This window comes from Opisthocomus hoazin, chromosome 4 (assembly GCF_030867145.1).
Source record: "Opisthocomus hoazin isolate bOpiHoa1 chromosome 4, bOpiHoa1.hap1, whole genome shotgun sequence".
Lineage (NCBI taxonomy): Eukaryota > Metazoa > Chordata > Aves > Opisthocomiformes > Opisthocomidae > Opisthocomus > Opisthocomus hoazin.
This window is the reverse complement of record NC_134417.1, coordinates 73,912,528-73,932,046: the sequence shown is the minus strand read 5'-3', so window position 1 is coordinate 73,932,046 and position 19,519 is coordinate 73,912,528. Positions and strand designations below refer to the sequence as shown.

The 19,519-nt window shown below is 37.0% G+C and overlaps 1 protein-coding gene across 1 annotated transcript in view; it reads left to right on the top strand.

Annotated features, from left to right (window-relative positions):
* Nucleotides 1-19,519, top strand: part of DNAJC1 (DnaJ heat shock protein family (Hsp40) member C1) — a 114,968-nt gene that overhangs the window by 66,986 nt on the left and 28,463 nt on the right. Inside the window, exon 8 of the mRNA XM_075419506.1 lies at nucleotides 6,582-6,748. Coding sequence (XP_075275621.1) covers nucleotides 6,582-6,748 — 167 coding nt within the window. The remainder of the gene's footprint in view (nucleotides 1-6,581; nucleotides 6,749-19,519) is intronic.

The following is a 19,519-nucleotide window of genomic DNA, read 5'->3' as shown; positions in this document are numbered from 1 at the left end:
GTGGTATCCATAGTGGTATTTGTATTTCTGTACAGGGCTTTATAGTAAGGCAGGTCTTACCCGAGTGCCTGCTGTGAAACGTCCAGAGCTGTAGTGAAACCTTTAATATGTTTGATCAAGTTTGGTTAGGCTTGGTGGTTCTCCCTTTCCAGACGGCTTGGAGTACAGCATGTTGCTTGGGTAGCTTTTTATGTTGTTTCATGAAATTTATGGACAGAAGACATCACTGGATCATTTAGTGTAATGTGTTTATTTCAGACCCTTACAGGCAAAAGTCGGTGAAAAAAACTGATTCTTATGACTTGTCTTGTTTGACTTGTACCAGTGATGTGCTTTAGCTTTTAGCATCTTGTTATGCAAGGTACAGTATTGATCAGAAAACCTTGAGATGCCTGCCATTCTTCCTGGTTTGTTCAGGCAATTAGTTTTACTGTTGTATAGTTATATCCTAATTTGAGTATGGATCTCTATAGCTTTAGCTTTCAGTTGTTCATTATTAGCATTTTTCTGTGCTTAAAAAAAGTTTTATTTATCTGTGGGTCTTCTTCATATAAAGCATTTCTTTAGCCCTTAACTTTTGTGGATTTTCTGTACCCTAGTTTTGCAATGTAGCTGAAAGTATTGGACCCTGGGTTTGTATATAGCGTTTTAACATTTGTCATCTTCTGATTATAAAAATCACGTTTCTTCTGTTATTACTGTTCTGTTTACAGAATTACAGATTACTTTAGTTCACTTTGCTCTAATAGCTTCAGATAGTTTCAGATCACTGGTCCACTGTAACTGCAAGCTCTTACGTCAAAGGTTCGTTGCACACAGTCCTTCATAAGTGCAGACATGGCATACGGTCCTTGACTGTAATTCTCAAAAATGCGTTTGATTTGATTGGTCCCAGACCAGCCAGTCCATGTTCCTACTTCTTCCTGTACTCTCCTCTTCACTGTGAACCATTTTGACCAAATTTATGTAATCTAGCACTATACTGAAGGTGATTTTACATTTACTTCCAAATAATTGACAAATATTTTGGATAATTGTGTTTAGTATTAATCCCTGCCGAAATGCAGTGTTCATGTGCCTGCCCAGTAATGATTTGCTGACAGGCAGGTTCAGAGGAAATTAATTCATATAATGTATGCTTTTTTTGGTCGGCGTGGGTGTGAATGTTCTGATCACTTAATTGTTACCTATGAAGCCTAATTATGGGAAGCTAAGTATCATCCGTTTCACTGATTGTTTTGGCAGGCCTGCTGAAAGGATTTTGAACTTGCAAGCTTGTGTGCTTTATCCAGTTGTTTCAACTAGGCTATATGATGCCTCTCCCTATGAAGCTTGCTTCAGATCTTATGGAAAATATTCCACTAATGTGCAGTGTTATGAGGCTCATCTGAAAGAGTCATGTGTGTTTCATTATTTGTTTGTTGGAAGGCAAATTAGCTTTGATATATTGGAGGTTTATTTCTATCGCTTTCATGTTATGGGAATGAGGTATTTTGGGGGAATTGGTTGTTTTGGGGAGGGTAGATACTCAGAGAAAAGGATGAAAGACATCAAAACCTACAGCTTTTGAGAAGTTTTTTTGTAGTTGAGGATACATTAGTCACTGAGCATGTTTTTAGCCAGTTTGCTGAAAAATGAACCAGCTTCTAGGTCTCAGTACAGCAGATGTGTATATCTGTCTCTGACTCATGATGCAAGCATATAATCCCATTGCCTTTATTATGAGTACAGAAATGTATATTTTTTTAAATGTATGAGTGTTTTCCCTGTATTTGCGTTGATGCTGAGTGTAGTTTGCTCCCTTTTTTTAATAGACAGTCAAAACCTTAGTAAAATTTTTTTCCAGACTTTTAGGTCTATTGTGTTCTGACTGCGTTGATGTACATGCAAGTGACTTTGTCATGTTTTAAACAAATGTTAATACTGTAAATGTGTTGGTTGTCTTTCATAATTACATAGGTAAGTGAACGATGTTGAAAGAAAAGGAGATCTCAGTGCAGTGTCTTAGTGACTTGCCAGAAAGGTGTTTCCTGTCTCCCTCTGTGTGTGGTCACATTTCTTGCTTATTGGCCCATGAGATACCAGTCAGTGTATCCCTTTTCTTTCTGTGTTTTTCGAGACATCACTGTCTTTTTTTGACTATATTTGCTGTGAATTCTGTGGATTCTTGTTCATGCTTAAAGCTTAGAAGCCTTTTAGAGAGAGGGAACTCCAGCTTGATGTGTCGTACTTTCTTTGCAGAAGTTCAGTGCTTGTTTTTATTCTGTTTCTTTCTATAAACTGGTTACTTTTTCTTTGAAAAGTTCTCTGAATACGTCAACTAGCAGGTAAAATCAGTGTCTAGTTTTCTGAAAACTCAAAATACAGGCCTCTGATATTTATTATGGAAAAAGCACCACTGTTTTATTACATGGTACTTGATCCAAAATGCTAGCTGATTCTTTATCTTCTAAAAATGACAGCTGATACATCTTAAAGCAAATAACCATTAGCCAGATACTATTAATTCTGCCACTGATAAAATTGATGTAGTAACAAGGTGGAAGGACTAACGAGGAAGGTCAAAGTATCTGATTATGTGCAAGTAATTAATCAAACTTCAAAACCCGGATCATGGCACCATAAACTGGTAAAATGTATAGCCAGTACTCGAATAGTGTTGGAGGCCTTTAGAAACCTAAAGTACTGTACTTTTAAGAGAGTTAGCTAATTGTTATCTGTGAAAGGCTAGGCATGCCAGTGATGGATATGTTTATATGCTGCTCAAACATAGGGGACAAATTATATCTGTCTTTTCACCTCATAAGTTACTAAAAACACAATCAAATTTCATCTTTTGATAAAGAACTTGATAGTTCTGAAGGTGAAAAATACTAATAGAAAATTAGTATCCTTGAAGTATGAACTCAGCAAATGATAAAACAAAATTTCTTTTGCTACAGAGGACTAGAACTCTCTAAAAGTCATTGATCAGTGTTTTTACATGATTTGTTTTTACATTGGAGTGGTAGATATCAAACAGTTTCCATAGTGCTTACAATCTTGGGTTATCCATGTACTTTCTGCTGTTGCCTCTTTTATTTAGTCTATTTAATAAACTAGAAAAGTCACTAGACTTAATTTGGTAATTGAAATACATAATGTTCCCAGAAAATAGTAGTGAGAATAAGCTGTTCATTTACCCCATTGACCTTGAAGTCAGGCTCTGGTTTCACCAAGACTGTTTCTTTCCACTTTTTTTAGTTGTATGAGCACCAGTAATTCTGGCCATAGTTAAGGTCCGCTCGATGTTGGTGCCAACATAGGGCGTGTGGTCTGATTGGGTCTCTAGTGGACAGCGAGTAGGCTGTCACAAAACTGGGAGGAACCTCTGAAATCTTTTTCTGCATGTTTTTCCTGCCTTTCGGTTAGTTTTATATGCAACAATATTAGAACAATATTTGAGACTGGAGGAGAAAAATGCATTTTAAAAGTCTGTTCTGTTATAGTGGATGGTCACATAGTCTAAACCCAGCACCGCTAGAAGATGACACGAAGTATTAAGGGAACGCTTGTGTTCCAAAACTCTGAATCACAGCTGCAGTTTTCGTTACTGTCAGCACTATCAGACACGTCCTTGCTTTAGGTGGTGGCAGTGGCCGCAGCATCAGCTTCCTGGCTGGCACTCAAGCCTTAGCAGATGCCTAGACAGCCGATCCTTATTCTCTTCAGGGGAAAGCACCAGGTCAGGTTGGAAGTGTCTTTTGGGCTGCCAGTTGAATTGCTGGTAATCACAAACATGAAAGAGGGAGGTTTTCTTCCTAGGTATCTGCTGTGGGCTTCAGTTGTTTGGGTGAAATAGTTTCTGTGATCTGTTTTGCTTTCTCCATCTTCATCTGAAAGAACAGTGCTTGGCTGCCTAAAGTTGAGGCTTCATAGTATACATCATTACCTCTGAACATAACTTCTGAACTTCTCCTATCTAAAATCCTTTCTGATGTTACCATGAAACCACTTTTATGTGCTTTCCTATTCTACAAAGTGGCTTTTGAAAATTCTGAGGTGAAACTGTTCTCAATGGGTTATTGGGAGCCCTGTGTCAAAGGTGCTGGGACTTCAATTCTGTTTATTTTAATTCAAGATGACAGCCATTGTGATATGTGAGGGATATGCTGAATTCCTTCATGTTTTTGTATATGCATGGGAGACTGTAAAGACGAGGTTTTCTTAATTCTGGTTGAGTGCTTGTTTGAGGTTATACAGCCATCTTCTTTAGGTGGGATTTGTCATTCCTCTGATAGCCAGCAAACAGGGTGTGTTATGTATGTTAGGTCTTCCTCTGTCCCTTAACTGCCTGAAAAAAAGCCTAGATACTGTCTTTGATACCTCATTTTAAAGTGGGATGTAGCGTCTTCTGGAAATACTGTTACAGAATTACTTCCAAAACTACAGAAAGAGTCTAGATGACCAATTTGCATGCTAGGCGCTTCATTTTTAAGTTTTAGTTAGATGCATTCAGGCTTTAACTATTTGTGTATTTTGAGAGGGAAAATTTTAGCTTATGGGGTGCAAGATACAGGAAAATCTGCCTGTCTTTGGGTGTCTCCACTGTTAAGTAAATGAACACACGCAGTGTGCTTGATTCTTTTGCAGGATTGAAATACAATAGTGGAATTGGTCACTTCAGGTAACTTCCTGGAATATTTTTTTCTAGTATATGTGTTTGCAGTAAATAGCTGGTGAAGCTGTTGTAACTCTGACTCCAGAAGCTATTTCATAGGCAACTTTGGAGGAAAATGAGATAGTGGTTAATACATGTGATTTGATGATAAAAATTACCTTTGAAATAGACAAAAAGAATTTTGCAGCAGTATTGTCTGTAATAATATCTGAACAATAGGAGAAATTCTGGTTAACACTTACGGGCTTTCTTTTAGTTTTGTTTTTTGGGGAGTATATGTCATTTCATTATATTTACTATGCATACCTATAGAATGATGCTTTAAAAATTCTAAATACAATTTTTTTACTGAAGATTTCATTTACTGAGAGTAATTTGACAATTACAAGTAAAGTTAGAGATTTTTCACAAAAATAGGCCTCTGAACAATGTACACTTAAAAGTGTAAAAGGTCATTAGTCATTCTGTTAACTTTCAAGATCTGTATGAATTTCCTGTTCTTTTTGGATTTCTAAAAGTTCTCTCTCCATTTATTTTCTTAAATATTTAGTTCCTAGAAGTTTTTCAAGTCCGTGGAGTCTATTCACTGTGCTATTCCTGCACATATACTGTTAGGAGAAGGAATTCTATGTCAGAGTCTGCAGGGTGCCAGTCCTTCTGTCCTCTTTAGGAATCTTTTTTAAGAAGGTTTTAATGAAAACCAGACATTTCTACTCTGATGCTCACAAAGTATTAGGGCATGTTTGCAAAAGCAGATAAACTGATCTAATGGCCCACCGCTGCTGGGAAGTGTGCTGCTTCTTTTCCTTGACCACCACCTTTAAACCACTTGGATTTTTCCTTTTGGTTTAAGTGTAAAGGAGTAATTTTCTACTAGATTAGTGAACTGAATCAGTTTCCTAAGGATTAGATGACTGTCGAGGCACAAATAGAAGAGAGGGGAGCACATAAGCACACAGTGGAGAGTGGAAAGGTGGAGGCAGAGTAGAACTTTCCTCTTTTGGCTGCAGCCAGCTGTTAGATCATCTCTTTCAGTTTAGTAGTGTCCTGAGGAGCATCCAGTTATTGTGAACACAACATTCAAACAATGAGGGAAAAACAAGAGTCCCACTTGGCATACCTGAGGTTTCTGGATGCCTGTTGAATGTTCAGCCTTCTTTTTCTGATCCTCATCCTCTTGCCTTTCCTAAAATTCTGGCAATTTTCAGTCAATCTTAAATCCTTCTTTTGTGATAATTTTATACAGTGGATATGTGTTCAGTTGCTGGGGTTTAGGTGGTGGTTGTCCCTCCTTCCTGTCTCCTAAGTTTGCTGCTCACATTTACTACTGTTTGAAGGACAGAGAGAGCAAAAAAACAGTGATCAGTTTGAGAAATGAGGTCCAACATTTAAATCTTCCTAAATGTGTAAGTGCTAGAACAGAGCTATTTGTAGTTACAGAAATCTGAGAAGGGAGAAGCTATCTATTGACTCAGAAGCTTTTACTCAGCACAGCTGACCATGAAGTAATACAAAATTGTCTTAAACTTGCCTTTCTACCTTTGCCAGTTTCTTTGAAGCCAGCTGGACTTTCGAAATCTTTTCATAGCTCCCTATACTTTTGCCTGTACTAATGTTAATTGCCAGGTGGTGTAGCAGTAACAAGAGCTAACTGTGATTTTGAGGGGCTCCTTATTTGGCACTTTAAGGCATAGTTCACACAGAAGAGGGGCCAAGTGGGTGCGTTGCTATTTACTTTTCATAAAAATAAAATTATTATGCAAAACTGTGAATTCTCTTTTTGACAAAGAAATTGCAGCCCCCTTCCTCAGTGGAAATTTTAATATGGCATTAAGAGTTGAGGAGCTAAGCCTCCTCCTGGGTTACACTTCTCTGCAGTGCTAGTACCATTACTTTTTCTTCTTTTTTTACCTTTGTGTAGAGGAGAAGAAGCCTAAAGTCAAGAAACCAAAATCAGAATTCCCTGTATACACGGTTCTGGAGTCAAGTGCATATATACCATCGTATGACCACGGAGCTTCAATTGAAGAGATTGAGGAACAGATGGATGATTGGTTGGGAGGCAGGAACAGAACACAAAAAAAGAAGGTAAGTTCAAAATCTTTCACATTATGTATTTTAAGTGGTGATTCATTTGCTTGCCTCTTAAGAAAATGGAATTTTGTATGTATACCACCACAATATTCGTATGCCATTGAAGTCTAGAGAAGTATTAATTGTCAAGCAGAGACATAATGGAAAAGATTGTATCAATGTTCAGTGTAATTTGTGTAATGATACTGGAAATGTTGTTATAATAGGATGTTGTTGATTAAAATGTATGAAAGCTCTCTGTGGTTTCTAATATAAATACTATTCCTATTCACTAGAAATTAGTAGAACATAATGCTGTCAAGTTACATGAGGCTTGGTTCTTTCTCTTAATTGCACTTAGTAACATTTGGCTTCCAAGAATAGATTTTGTATATTAAAAAAAAAAAAAAAAAAGCAAAGGAAAAAGAAAGAAGAAACCTTTGCTGCTTAATATCCAGGTGTAATATCTTTCGGTTATAGAACTGCTTATGTACTTTGTGCATTTCATCTAACTTATGGAAAAGTCTTAACAATTTGACTTAGGCCCATTGTCAAGGTTATTTCTACTTAGAGATGAGGGTTCTTAGTGGCAGTTAGTGTAATTATCTTCTGGTAAATTTTATTAAAATATACTGGCTTGAAAATGTATAGTTTTCATCTTAGAACTGAGCTACCCAGGTGACAGAAAAAATGTTATAAATTGGTCTCCTGACTTGAAAATTTGCCTTGCTTGGAAGACTGAGATGAGAAGAACAGTGTGTTTGGAGTGGAGTCAGGGTAACACATTGACTTCAGCATCAAAATAGTGAAAGAAGTTCCTGCTGTCGTTTGTTTGACTGCTCTGTGCTGCAGATTTGCTTACTCCTTAGTTGTTTTCAGGCCTGTGAAAAATACTCCCTTCCATTTTTAACCAGACCTAAATTTTTTACTAAAATAATTTGAATTTTGCATAACCGATTTAATCTTCTAACACTGTTGGATTTCTGAGCTTCACAACTTCCCAGCTGTCAATTTTCTCTTGCTGTTACTTTTGTCTTTCGGTTTAATTTAGTACCTCAGCATTTGTTTACTTTTATATTTCTGTAACAAATCCATTCTGCAAATATCGTTAGCTTTTGACTTCTGTATAAGGGATTGACACTCTGAATCCTTACACACTTAGAGAAAGTAAGAACTCGGGTCCTTAATTCTGTACATGAGTTGCCTGGGAGTTAAGAGCATATGTACAGTCATTGCTTTGTTTTCCTCAACTCAAGAAGTGCCCATGGATTGGATTCCTGTTAGTTGCATCTCTGTGAACCAGCTTTGCTTACCAGGCTGTGTGGGCAAATGATTAAAGGAGAAAAGATGTATGTTTGTTTACAGTAGCTTGGGTTGATTGCATGCTTGACTATCTGGACCCGCATTCACTCTGATGGAAATTGGGTCTTTCCTTGTATTTCCATGAAAATGAAGGAATTGAATAAGAGTGGGTCTATTCTATCTATAATTTCACACCTCCTACAAAGAGTATATAGAAGTTGAGTCTTCAAAGACACTGCTGAGAGAACAGATTGTAGGTACATCCTTTCAGAAACAAGAGTCACAGAAATTAAAACATCAAAGAACTGTTATTAAAAGGTAAGTAACTTGGTTTTATATGCTTACACCTGGAGGTTCAGCATTGCATGTCATCACTTTGATTAATCAGAGTGTATTTTTTGAATTACATTCTGTTACAAATGGGGTTAACTTTTTAGGGACAAGCAGGCAATTTGCAGGTATACTGTCTGGGTAGAGTGTTTGGCCTGAACAAACTGTGGTGAGGTGTGCTTCCTTTCCTTGACAGCTAATATGTTACCACAGTGCAAAATTGGCACTGAATACAGTAGTGGAGAGAAGCAGATTCATAAGCTGTACAAAGAAATGGAGAATATATGTTACTGGCTCTAGCAGCTTGTAGGAGCCACTTGTATGTCAACATGAGAATGGCTGTGTCATATGATTTGTAGTGAGGTCACTGGGGAAACGGTTGTACCACAAGTGAATTGTTCCTAACTGTCATTCGACACATTTTGCTGTTTTAGAAAGATGTATTTTCCTCCACTACACATCACAGATGTGAACTGGGACAGCATCCTCCTTCTGCCTCTCTCTTCTGCTTCTTGCATGGACGTGCGATGAAGTGATGTGTAATGTTCACCTCTCAGTTCTGCTTGTCTTAAGAAAAAGTTACTCTTTCTAAATGATTTTGCCCTCAGACTTTTTCTTGAAATAGTCATGCTTCACTCGTGAGAAAGCTTGTTCGCTTTTTTCTGTTCTTTCATGATAGTTCAGGGTTGTGGACTACATACAGCCAACCAGGCTTGAGAGCAGTTATCCGTGTAGTAAGATCCAAAGGACCTTGATAAAGTAATATGTTACTATGTCATCTGTGGAGTTGATGTCCCTGTTGTTGGTATCCCAAGCGTAGATGATTACAACTCATTTAATATTGTTCACTAACTGCTTTGCACTGTTGACATTTGTACTTTAGGAGGTGCCTGTAATCCATGGACTAGTGTTTTGGAAGTGCTGTACCATGCAGAGTGCCCAGTTTGATAAAAATGTAGGTTATGTCCAGTTGTTAGATTGAAGTCAGTCCCTGTGATTTTTTTTTTTTGTTTTTTAAATACATGATCCTATTTGATTGTTTAAGTTTCTTTCATTTTTGGGGAGTTTTTTGGAAGCTGGTTTAATGGCTCATGGTCTACAGTCCTCTAAGCTGTTTCCTAATGATTCTTTCAGTTTGGAAGAGTACATTTGCACTCTTTGGAAGAGTGAATTTGGAAGTCTAGGGTTAGGAATTTAGATACATCAAAGCTGTATGAAAGAAAAATTCATATTGTTCCATCTGCAACAGGAATCTGAATATTTCTCTGACAGATATTAATCTAGGAAGTAATGTTGTCATAGACTAAATAGCTCCGTAAAGTAGATTTACCAACATGGAGAAGATAATGGCTTTCAGAAGTATTTGACTTGCCATGGTTTCATTAAGCTTACATACATTTTATTTGTAGAGCAAGAGCATGGCTTTGGCCGTGCAGGAAAATAAAATGACAATTTTCTTTGTAAAATAAATATTATTAATCATTGACAATAACTGGAGTTCTGTATTTGTAAAGAAACAAGGATATTTGTGTTAAGGGTTTGGTGGTTTTGAAATTGGTGGTTTCAGAGTCCAGTGTCCTGGGCTTCGGGAAAAAAAAAAAAATCACTTTTGGTAGCCTAGAAAAAGACATAAGTTGTTGCTGATCTTTTCAATATGTCTGATAAGTCAAGGGGTGTAGGAATAAAATGGAACTAGTCAAAAGTGAAGCTGTTGGATATTGTAACTGAATAGAAGAAAAAGATAAATATTGATGTAAAGAAATAGAATCATAGAATCATTAAGGTTGGAAAAGACCTTTAAGATCAAGTCCAACTGTCAACCTGTCACCACCACGCCTGCTAAACCATGTCCTGAAGTGCCACATCTACACATTTTTTAAACACCTCCAGGGATGGTGACTCCACCACTTTCCTGGGCAGCCTGTTCCAATGCCTGACCGCTCTTTCGGTAAAGAAATTTTCCTTAATATCCAGTCTAACCCCACCCTGGTGCAACTTGAGGCCATGGTCAAGAGGGGAATTGGGTAGAGAGGCTGGAATTAAGATTAATCATGATCTGGGAATAGCTTTGGAATAAAACTAACTATTTCCTTCAGTGTTTGTTGAAGATGATATTGAAAGTAAAGGCTAATGAAAATTGCTTGGAAATTATAATTATCATCTCCAATGGCGAGGTAAAGTTTTGACCTCAAATTCAGAAGACTTTGTAGGCTAGTCCTTACCTCAGAATTCATTTAAAGTATCATCCTTATGGAAGAGCAGACATAGTCCATTTTAAGAAGGAAAAAAATATAGGCCACTGTCACCTTACTAAGTGACCTGTCTGTTCAAAATGAAATAGCAGCAATGTAAAAGTACATGGAAGATAATATAAAATGCAGTTTGGAGTACCAGTGTGTGTTTTGGATTGGTCTACTAATTTTTATTGATAGTTGCTTAGAAACATTTGGGGTTTTCTGTCTGTTGTCTGAATATGATATGGAAGCTATTAATGTACTGTGGATTACTGTTTCCACAGGGTTTAAGTACTGAAGTAGATAAGGAACAGGCTATAGAGAAGAGAACAGCTTCGTTCTTAGGCAAGGTAAAATGATCTACCAAAGGATGTAGAAAGAGGAGTGTTTTCTGGTTTTGTTTGTGGTTTGTTTTTTTCCGTAAGGTTACAAAGCTGGCTGAAAACGTGCTTATAACATAGGAAAATTATTCTTCTGTCTTAGTTTAAGAACACACTAAGTTTATGTCCATAAGGGGCTTGTCTTGCCATGTTGTTACTCTCTACTTGGAACTTAAAAGAAAGCTATTGGAAGATATTAAAATAATATTCAGTATTAGAGAATGGAGAGGTAATTTTTCTGTATTTCTTAGCAGCTGTGATCCATCCACCTTTAGAGCCTTTTGTATAGGTTTGATTTTTGCACTTTTCAGAAAGAAAGAAAAATTAACAGGAAGACTAGATCAGCAATAAAAAGAAACTTAGAAAATCATGTTTATGAGGAAAGGTGAAGTTGATGGAGTTTCAGTCCAGAAGAGAGAAGCTGTTGGAGAATAACTGGATGCATCGTTTTTCCAGTCCATTCCGGGCTGCTTTAGGTAAAATGATAATCGTTTATCATTACTTACTACCCTTCATAAATTTGGAGAGAAAGAAATATTGAATTTAATTTACAGCCGAGATGTTCAAATTCAGATTTGGGAACACAGGTAGGGGGGGAGATGCATAACTGGAGCATGTTACCTAGACCATTTATGAAACCTTTCTTTGACCAGTTATCCTGTTCTTAGTGTGAAGAGACTCAATTGCATTTGAGAGCATGAAAATGAAGTAATGAGACTCTCAACGATTTTTTTTCTATATAGGAAGTCATATACTTACCTAGCACTAAATTGCATATTCATATAGCACTGTTTACACTTTTCATGCAAACTGCATGTAACTATGAAGCTGAGAGGAATTACTGAAAGCTCATTCTCATGCTGATAACAAAGCTCTTCAAAGCAAGTACTGAAAAAGTTTATTTCTAAAAATATTTTTGTTTTGTCACTGAGTGTTTGTACTCCCAGATTAGATCTTCTTTCAGGTTGTTAAAACAAGATAAGTAGCTTAATTTAGTTAGCTCGAGCTTCTGATTTTTTTTTTCTTTGTGTCACCAGAAATTGACTGGAAAAAGCATTCTGTGTATGCTTGTTAGCAATTAAGGGAAATGTAGAGGGAATGTTACCGTGGGCTGTCTCCTAGGTTGTGGCCTGTGTATGCTGGTAAACTACTATTGCATTACTTTGTAGCCATTTATCCCTGTAGTTTCTTTTTGGGCAATGAATCATGTGGAGCTGGAAGAAGAAAGATCGACCTATTAGAGGACATGTTTTGTTACATTTGATTTTATTCTGTCCTTTCTGCAAATATTCATGCAAGAATACATGTATTTACCGTTTCTGGAATCATTTTATTGATGAATCATTGCCAAGTAATTTCTCTCCCAGTGGGACTTCTCTCATATTCTTTGTTCCGATATGATTTTCCATGATTTGTAACACACGTTGTTTTCATGAGTTCATTGTTTATGTGAATAATGTTGTTGTTGCATGAAAATCTTGGCCCTGGAGAAATCAACTGGAGATTTATCGTTGTCTTCAGAGGAACCAGGATTATAATTCCTTTTGGTTTACAGGTTCCTCATCTTCTCTCACTGGAATCTCCTCTTCATTCCATATCATTATTTGACTCATTTGTCTCTGAAGATAGAGTTCTAAGTTCTACCTCAATGAGGGGTGAATACTTTTGACCTTTTGATATTTGCTTGCTCTATAAAGGGGAGGTAAAGGTGGAGAAAGACAGTGCCAGATCCCTTCCAGCTGGACCAGATGCATGGATAGAAAATGATGTTTCTCATTATTTTTGTTTTTCATGTTATCCTGCGGCACTTCTTGGCATTTGGGTGTTTTTGATACTGCAGGAGCACCTGGCTTGATTTTGCTAAAGTAGGAGCAGTAAAAACTATTTTTGTGCAGAGAGCTTGGGAAGCTTAGATAACGCACATCTCCTGCATTTGCTACACTTTCCTTTTTTACCCTGAAGTTAGGATTATTAAAAATACCATGAAGCAGAAGTATACATAAACATTGTTTTTACACATTTTATTGGTAGATGCTGGAAACGTAGTAGTTACCATTTTTTTCCAGTCATTGAACTGTAGGCTGTGGTCATCTTGTACTGAACTGTTTTCTGGTTAAAGTGCAGTTTGTGTTTTTGTTTTCTCAGCCTGGGCCATCAACGCACTGCCTTTCACAGGTAGGATACTGATAACCGAGTGAGCTTTTTAATCATGAAGGTTTTATTTGAAAGCTGGCTGTGGAACAACGATATAAAATAATTTGACTTTAAATGTACTAAGGAGGTCTCTCTGCTTTATAACATTAAAAGGCAAAATGCTATACAAATGCTAAATTATTATTTTGTTAGTTTAAAAAGTATAATTTTGACAAGTAAATCTTAGTCATCTTATAATCTTGCACATTTTGTAATTGCCAGCTAGCCTGCCACCTGCTCTCTTCTGCCTTGAATCTTCCCACATCTGTGCTGCTTTGAAATCTGAGCATGCTTTTTCTTTAGTAGCAAATAACATGGTGCTTGTTCTAATCAGATGTTGTGTGACAGATTACCTGAATACAGTTTCCAGGCTTTTAAAAAATGTTAATTCCTTAAGCAAGCAGTCTGTATCATAGCAGGATTAAGGTGCTGCATAAACCAGATGTTTTAATAAATTGGTGTTTGAGAGGAAGGGTTATTCTGTTTTAGTGTGCTACCTGAGATCATCTAGTTATGAAATAACGTATTTTTCTTTTTCTAAGCAGTGAAACAAATATGGTGGCTGAAAAGTGTGTCTGTATTCTAACGCTCTTTTATTCCTGGGACAGATACAAGTAGGCAGCTAGCAGTCTGAGGTTCCTCACGGGGTGTCCTGCTAGTGTGCCTCGACTCTGACCCAGAGGGATTGCTGTAGGTCGAGAAAGTAAATCACTCTGCCCATTGAATTTAAGATTCTATAGTGAGACTGCCAGCAACCATACCTGTTAGTGTCAGTTATAAAGCTATGCACTAGGAGCTAGTCTAAGCTCATAATACATTTTAACCTGAGCTCCAAACTCTCATCAAATGGTGATGACTTTGAGTCACTATTGATCTGGGCCATATTGAATTTAGTAACCCTGAGGTGAAAATCTCAATACTCTATTACCAAACTCTTAAGCAATGTAGTGTCACTGAAAAGATACTTCATTTTTAAAAAAAAAAACACCCCAAAATCTGCATTGGAGTGGTACTTGGTGTGTGAAGTCAGAAGACTCCAGGCTTTCCTGGGGTTGATTATGCTTTGTGTCACTGCAAATGTTGCAGACTCAGCCTAACTAAAATATTGGGGTTTGCATTTTTAAATAATTCTACAGTTTATAACCTGTAGGTGACTCCTACAGTTACCATGTTTACATTGCAATTAATAGTGTTCATGAAAAAGCTACTTTTGTCCTATATGCATACTTTTCAAAATAGATCTTGAAGTTTATCTGTACTTGGGCTCCTGCCTGAGGCCGGTGAACAGGTAGAAAACAATGTGTACATTTTTCTTCTGTGCAGCAGCATGATATTGATAAAATACAGATGGTAACAGTTGGGACAGTGTGGAGAAGGCACCCTTTTGTTACATACTGTGTTAGTGAAGCAGGGAATAGGACCAAAACAGTAGATGAGCACCTTGGTTATTCTAAAATGTTTGTGTAATTTTTTTTGTCCTACACATACATATTAGTGATTCTATTCCTCTATCTCTTCCTCTTTGCTAGCCACCAGGTCAGTCACCCTAATGGACAAAAGAAAACTAGAAAAACTTTGAATTTTTCAAGTATCATATTTAACAGCCAATGTTTTTGTTGGGTTTATAGCTGATCTGTTTGCTTGTTTATGTGGCCGTTGAACCAGAGCAGCCTGTTTCTAACAAATTAGTGTATTTAGCATATATCTGTCCAATTGATATATTTTTTTTATTTTGTTTAGAAACAATAGATCTACATACTCCTTGAATCATCTTTCCTTAAATGCAAACAATAACCTTCTATATTTAAGCCTCTGTGGACTTTACTTTGGACTTGAACAGCTTTGAGGAGAGAATAAATGTGATTTAAAAAAATTGTTACTTCTAATTATTGAGTTTTCCTTGGAGAGGAGAACCCACATCTTTAAATCTAGAATAAGACTTCTCTGCTTTTGAGCTGTGAATATCAAAACATTAGGGTCTGAAATCTAATTTCATCTGCAGCATTAAACATGCAATGCTTTTAATCCTTAACTTTTCTTGAGAATAGGTATAAAGTTATAAAAGTTACTGGATGATGATGATACGTTCTTTGACTAGCATCTCAAGTTGATGTTTTCAGTGTTATGGCAGATATACATCGAACAACAAATGGTATTTGTAAATACAAAATGAAGAGAATAAATTCTCCTAGCGATGGATTCAGAGAAAATAGTTGTTATGACTGGGACAAATGTCAGACGTAGTAAGAATTGAACCAAGAGTTATGGAGTTTTGCCTAAAATAGGTCAGGAATGTGTAAAGACTGTGAATAAACACGAACTGAACAACTGCTATGTAAGAATGTGGAATTTATGTATATCCTTTTCTGCCTTTCTCTTTGACCTGTTAGTTAGGCTGGATAGGTTAACAAAGCATAGGAAACTTTATTTCTTTATTCTTGTATTTATAGAAAGTAATGGTGTGTTTATAGAATACATAATTCAATAATATTCTGCTCTCAAATATATCATGCTCAGGCTGGCTAGAACTAGTTTTGGGTGGAGAGGTGTTGTAATCTATACAAGCAGGAAAGTTATGCTATGAACCTTTAAGAAGAACATAAAAAAGCATATAAATGATATAGAGAAATGATTTGATATGACAGCCAGGAAAAAGGTTTTTGGAAACAGTATGTTTCACAGCACAACAAAAATTCAGTCTAGATTGCAAAGGGAACAAACAGCCAAAATATGTATTTCCCTAAGGATATTTCCTAGAGATGGTAACAATATGTTATATAAACACTTATATGCTAGTTTAAAAAAAAATGAGCCATGCATGTATTGAATTAAGGCAGTACAGTTGATATTTGCCTGATATTTCCTGATCTTGATTGAGTTTTTAAACTTTATGTCTAATTAAATATAGCAGTTAGGTTCTTGTCTCGTACAGACGAGAATAATAATACACTGATTTCAACACCGTGCTATAGATGCATAGTGTCAAATTCTAGCTTTCAGTAGTTTTTCAACTGAATCTGTTCTCCCGAAGCAGTGATTGATGGGAATTGCCACCATAATTCAGTCTCACTAGTTTTACAGGCATGTTTTCTGTATGTATCTTCAGTTTTTTGAGTCTGTCAATTGAAAACTACCCAAGAGCTCACATTAATTGGGCGAAGTGTTAATTTGTGTGGACAAACACAGAGTTTTTAAAATGCAGCTGTTTCTGCACCGGGCAGCATTGTAACCTCTAACTTTCCTAACTTAGGTTGGACTTCTGAATTTACCTCAGGTCTCGAGTCCCGTTTCATTTCTTGAATTGACATGATAGTTGTCTGTCACAGGAAGACATGGTAGCTGACATAAGAGAAACCTCGTACCTGTGACGAGAAACAGGAACTCGATCTTTCCCAGTCAGCCATTGAAAATCTGACTCTTGTCATTGACAGTGTCTCTTCTGTCCTGAAGCTGGCACCCATTTTACATAAATTTGCAAGAAGCTGTGCGGTGCCTTTGTAAATACTGGTCTTCATTGCACTGGTTTTGATCACCTTTAGTCTTCAAACGCTCAGTTCATCACACTTGAGCATGCAGTTGCATTCCATTTAAATGAATAGGAGTTGTGTCCGTATTTGAAGTTCAGTACTCTTTGAATTGGGATGCAAATTATTTGGCCTGAACCATTCTTTATAAAATGCTACTGGATAATGCATTATTTACTCAAACCTACAAAAGAGGAGAGTACTCTTAATGATAGCACAGTATGAGAAATGGTACATTGCAGTTGAGGTTTGTTTGTCATATTGATGATAGCACTTCCCTAACTTCCAAAAGGGAGAAATTCTTAAGTACAGTAACTATCCTTGAGATGCATGTTGTGAAGGAGTGGAGGTTCTCGCATGGTTTGCAGTTGAGTACTGTGGAAAATCTGTGTTTTTCTGCAGCCCTCGGACTTTTCACAAAGTAAGTGTGCATTTACAGCATACATTTACTTACAAAAGCAGCAGGTTTGGTGTGTTACATAGCATCAGATTTTTTTACATTGACCTCTTTAGGCAACATCAGCGTTCTGACCATCCAAACCTCCCCTACTAGTGTTCTGTTTTTAATCATGAGATAAACTGTCTGCCTGGATTTGTTATTTTGTTCAAACATACACTCATGAACACAGAAAACATAATACTTCTATTTTTAGTATTTAGTAGGTGATACTTGTAATTCACTTTGGAAATCTGGATTGGAACAGTTCTATAAAGAAAATAATGTCAACAGAGAATCTAGGTAGTAACGTCTCATGTGTGTGCATGTGTGTGTGTTTTTTTTTTAACTGTACTGGTCTTGACTGCATATCTACCAGTATCGGCAACACGTTGTTGCCTTGGGCTTTTTCTTTATTGTCCTTGTTTGGAAGACTTGCCCACTAATGAGAAAGTGAGCACAGTAAAAATGAGACTGACATTAATGGTACATTTTCAAATGGCCACAAATTATGGGAAGGTAAAGCTGTGCATATGAGAAAAGCCAGGTAGCCCATTTAGTCCTAAATGCATATTGTTTCTTATTCTTGCAGGCATGTTCTGGTGGGACAGTAGATTTCCGCCACCCACCCCCCCTTGCTTTCCTGCTTTTCCCCGCCTTCATAGCCAAAATTCACAGCTGCCTTGAGCCATGTCAAAACATCTATTAGGTTGTAGACTAGATACCATTCTCTGTTTTTGTTCTCTACCAAAGGGAACTTGTATATTGAAAAAAAAGTTTTGGTATTCTGCTTAGCAGAACTTTATTGTCTTTGGACATCTGATCTGTTTAGAGAAGGGCGCTGGATTTTTCCCTTGTGTTTTAACGTACTGATAGACCTAATTGATGAGTCATACTTAGTATAGAAGAAATATTTGAATACCACTGCTGAAGATAATTGCTCTGTAATTGTGTCGTATGTTTGCGTTTTTGGGATGCAGAGTACCTCCTGCATTCAAATTAAAAATTAGATCAGAATATCCAGGCTGTTTTAGGGAATAACTGATTACTGGCAGAGCAAGATAGCATTGTCAGTGAAAGAATTCAGTTGCATTTGATGTGGAAGGAAGAGTGTTATTCAGACATTAACTGTGGTGTTGAAATACTTGTGATGGAGGCAGTTGAAACTATATCATGAAGGAAGGCAAGGGACAACTAAAAAACTCTGATTTTGGGTAAGCTATTTAAGGTGAATGAAAGTAGGAGAAACAGGTTGCCAACAACAGACCAAGGTAAAAAAAAAGAAAAAAAAATCAAAAATTTATTGAGAAAAGATCTCTGTCTTATGATAAAAGTGTGCAAGGAAGCAAGACAGAAAAGCTGCGCAAAGGAGAGAAGAGGACAGCCCTGCGGAGCCGTCAGTGAGCTGGATCAGTGCGTAGCAATATCTTCTTCATTACGATACAGTCTGTAAGACTGAGGATGGTTTAGTGTATTGACTGTTTTTAATACCATATATTAATGTTTTCAAACATGGCATGCCATGTTATACTGAAGAGGATTAAAGAAGAGTATACAGCCCAATGCTGTTAAATATTTGACACTTGCTTAGTCTGCTTAGTATTTCATGAGATAAATAATAACCTTGGAAGGAGAAACACTTCTTACTAATAAAGACTAATCATATGCTTTAATGTATATGTGTGCCTTTGGGCTCATCTTCTCTAGTGAATTTAACAGCATGACCAAAGATTTTTAGAATCATAGAATGGTTTGGGTTGGAAGGGACCTTCAGAGGTCATCTAGCCCAACCCCCCTGCAGTGAGCAGGGACATCTTCAAGTAGACCGGGTTGCTCAGAGCCCCGTCCAGCCTGACCTTGAACATTTCCAGGGATGGGGCCTCCACTGCATCTCTGGACAACCCGTTCCAGTGTTTCACCACCCTTATCGTAAAGAATTTCTTCCTTGTATCCAGTCTAAACGTACCCTCCCTTAGTTTAAAGCCATTGCTCCTTGTCCTATCGCAACAAGCCCTGCTGAAAATATTTTCCCCATCTTTCCTACATGCCTCCTTCAGGTACTGAAAGGCTGCTATAAGGTCTGCCCGCAGCCGCCCTTTTCCAGGCTGAAATCAATGCATGAAGTAATTATGAAAAAAGTTACCACGTGCAATCTGTTGAGGACTTTCTACCCTATGCACCGATTTATTGAATGTGTGAAAGTTACAGAATTCTTTTCCTGGAGAATTCATTGACCTTTGTACTCTCGAAGATTTGCAATTTCATGTTCTCTATCAAATGGAAATACTTTTCAAACTGCATTTAAAAATCCAAAAAAGAGTGATGTTTCAAGAGAGAATTAAATGAAAAACATTTATTCCCTTTCTTTGGAAATTTGTCTCCACATT